General features: G+C 53.6%; 1 protein-coding gene across 1 annotated transcript in view; it reads right to left on the minus strand.

The window, feature by feature from the left end:
* HOXA6 (homeobox A6) overlaps positions 1 to 2,889 on the minus strand; it is a 4,106-nt gene extending 1,217 nt beyond the window's left edge. The window contains exon 1 of the mRNA XM_006156127.3: positions 2,329 to 2,889. Coding sequence (XP_006156189.1) covers positions 2,329 to 2,770 — 442 coding nt within the window. The 5' untranslated portion in view covers positions 2,771 to 2,889. The remainder of the gene's footprint in view (positions 1 to 2,328) is intronic.
* Between the last annotated feature and the right edge of the window lie 38 nt (positions 2,890 to 2,927).

Here is a 2,927-nt window from a genome sequence, read left to right on the forward strand (position 1 = left end):
CTGTACCCAGATCGTAATCTGGCGCTCGGTGAGGCAGAGCGCGTTGGCGATCTCGATGCGGCGGCGCCGGGTCAGGTAGCGGTTGAAGTGGAACTCCTTCTCCAGCTCCAGCGTCTGGTAGCGCGTGTACGTCTGACGGCCCCGCTTCCTGTCGGGTCCTAAGAGCAGACATGCAGACACAGGGACAAAAAGGGACAGGGACAGGACAGTGTATTAGCCAGGCCGCTGTCCCAGAGCCCGCACCTTCCTCCGGCCCAGACCCAGGCGCAAGTCCCCCTGACCCTGAGGACTCGAAATAAAGAGCCAGAGAAGGAGGGGGGAGTGTTAGCGGAAGACCCCAACTGCAGTGCCAGACGGGCAGGCAGCTTTGTAAGGAGCGAAGGCGCAGGATCCCAACTTTACAACCCCCCTTTCCAGCTGGGTACGTTTCCACAATGTCCCGCTTCCCCTTGACAAAGGGAAATTGTAAATATAGAGTGCGGACTAGTAGGCGATTCCGCACTTTTGCCATTCAAAGGCGGGGTCAGCAGGCAGCTACCCCTCCTTGCTAGGCAAGTGGACAACCCTCCCCTGCAGCCTGAGCTCCCATCCCTGAGAACTTCCTGGGGCATTCCCTCCCTCTGTCCCGTTCCCTCCAGGCCCCAGTCTAGAGATGGCCCCTGGCACTGGGGCTGGTGAGGGCCCCTGGAGGGCTTGGCTCTCCCAGCTTTTGAGAAAGAAAAGCCAGGCAGAAGGGAAAAGAAGGAAAAGGGGGGAAAGAGAAGAAAGGGAGGGAGGAAGAGAGAGAGAGAGAAAGCGAACAAACTTAATGTTAAAATTCCAAGGCAAATGGAGTTAAATAAATTTACGAGGATCGAACCCATTAATTGGGCCATAAAAAGTTTTATGAGCCTCATTTACATACAAAAAAGTGGCCGGGCACGGTTAAGCATGGGTGCGGACTGCCGACCTGGTCAGCCCCCTGCCCCGCCTGGGCCCCCTGGACTGGAAACCACCCTGCCTCCACTTCCGCCTCTCCCACTGCTTCTGAAGCCAACAGCAGACTGCATGGGAAAAGATAATTTCATACCAAACAAGATGTTTTCCTCCTAAAACGATTTGGCTTGTGAAGTTATTGTTTTTGAAAATATCTGCTTCATAAGAAAAGCCTTTACAAGCGAAATAATAGAATAAGCATTCTTAATTTGGGACACTCAAGTCGCGTTTTTGTGGGCGTGTATATGTGTGTCAGGGGGGTGGATGGTGTGGAACCCTATGGGTAGTGTAGACGCTGAATTCACACACTACTCTCTGTGAGGATGCTACTGTGGTCAGCTATGTCAGGACTCAACACTTTTTTTTTTTTTTTGAAAGTTAAAAGTGGCCAGCTCTCTCAAATCTTTGCAAGTTTTCCCAAATTATATGATTCTGAGAAAAACAAAGCTCCCTTGGGGGGAAAAGTGAATTTTAAAGCAAAACACTATAAGCTTAAAAATCTGCATTAGATTCCATCCTGCTCCAAGGGCTAAAGGAATCCCCTGTGGAGTCTTTGGAAACCAGGGCTGAAGAGATGCACCTATGGGCGATCTGGGGTTTCTGTCAATGGAGGCTTGCCTAGGGCTGTTGGTTCTGGTGCTAAAGGTGCCCTTGGGTGGTTGGGGGGGCTGTCCTCCCCAAGCCAGGTGTGTGAGGCTTAAGCAGGGGCTCAGAAGAAAGCAGAAGTTGGCTAAGAGTGAATAGTTGAGTGGAAGGGGGAGGAGGGAAAGGAGGAGAGAGAGGGGTAAAAATCCTGAAGGTGGAAATGTGGCCCTCCAAGGCTTTGGGGAGACACTGGAAGAGGCCGTATGGGGGCCTCTCTGTATGGGATTCTGAAGGGCAGAAAGGAGAGGGGATTGGAAGGTGAAGAGAAGTTACCAGTGATGGGGGTGCAGAGGCCCTCTCAGCTTGGGAACCTGAGCAGGGTGTTACCAGGATGCAGCATGGGGAGGTTCTCCTCCCAGCCAGCTTCCCTCTCTCTTCAGGTTGCCCCTGTCACAGTTCTCACATAGCGGGCTACAGTGAACCCCCCACTCTCCCCTAAGGTGTCACTTTACATGGTCACCAGAGTCTAGCCTTTCCTCTGCCATGACCTAACTGCCCCTCTGGGAATGGGGTTTTATCTTTTTTTTTTTTTTTTGATCTCTCTTAAGCCACCCAAGAAACTTTGTTCTCTCTTTCTTCCTTTCTTTCTCTCTATTCCTCTTTGTACTTTCTCTTGCTTTCTTCTTCCTTCCTTCTTTCCCTGCCTCCTCTCCCCTCTCCCTCCACTGTCTTGGGTGGGGGTGGGGGGATGGCAGGGAAATGCCTTACCCGCGCAGGAGTTCATCCGCTGCATCCAGGGGTAAACGGGGCTCGTGTACTTCCGGTCCGTGCCTTCGTCATGGAGGGCTTTGCCCTGCACGCTGCTGCTGTCGGGTTTGTACTGCTGCTCGGGAGAAAAGTGCAGGTAGTCCCCGGGGCCCCTCTGCTTGCCACTGCCTGAGGGCGAGGCGCCACTGAGGTCCTTATCAGAATAGAAACACGAGGCCCCGTACTCGTAGGACGCCCGGTTGCAGGCCAGGACCGAGTTGGACTGTTGGTAGAAACAAGGTGAGGTGTACGTCTTGTCCGGGAGGCTCGACGCCCCGTACGAGGCCGGGAAGGGCCTCAGCGCGTCATAGCCGGCCGGGTAGAGGGGCAGCTGGCCCAAGAAAGAGTCCTGGCCGCTGGGCAGGCTCCCGGGGAAAGTGGGATTCACAAAATAGGAACTCATTTGCGCGCCCCTCTGCAGGACTGTGATTTGTTGTGTATTAGTACATCTGGCTATAACTATTAGTAGTCATCGAACTGGTTTGTTTCTGGATGGCCGAACGCCAAAAGCGACAGCAGCAAATCGCACCAGCTGACGCGGCGGCGGCCAATGGGAGTGA

The sequence above is a fragment of the Tupaia chinensis genome, unplaced genomic scaffold, assembly GCF_000334495.1.
Source record: "Tupaia chinensis unplaced genomic scaffold, TupChi_1.0 Scaffold000479_1, whole genome shotgun sequence".
NCBI lineage: Eukaryota > Metazoa > Chordata > Mammalia > Scandentia > Tupaiidae > Tupaia > Tupaia belangeri.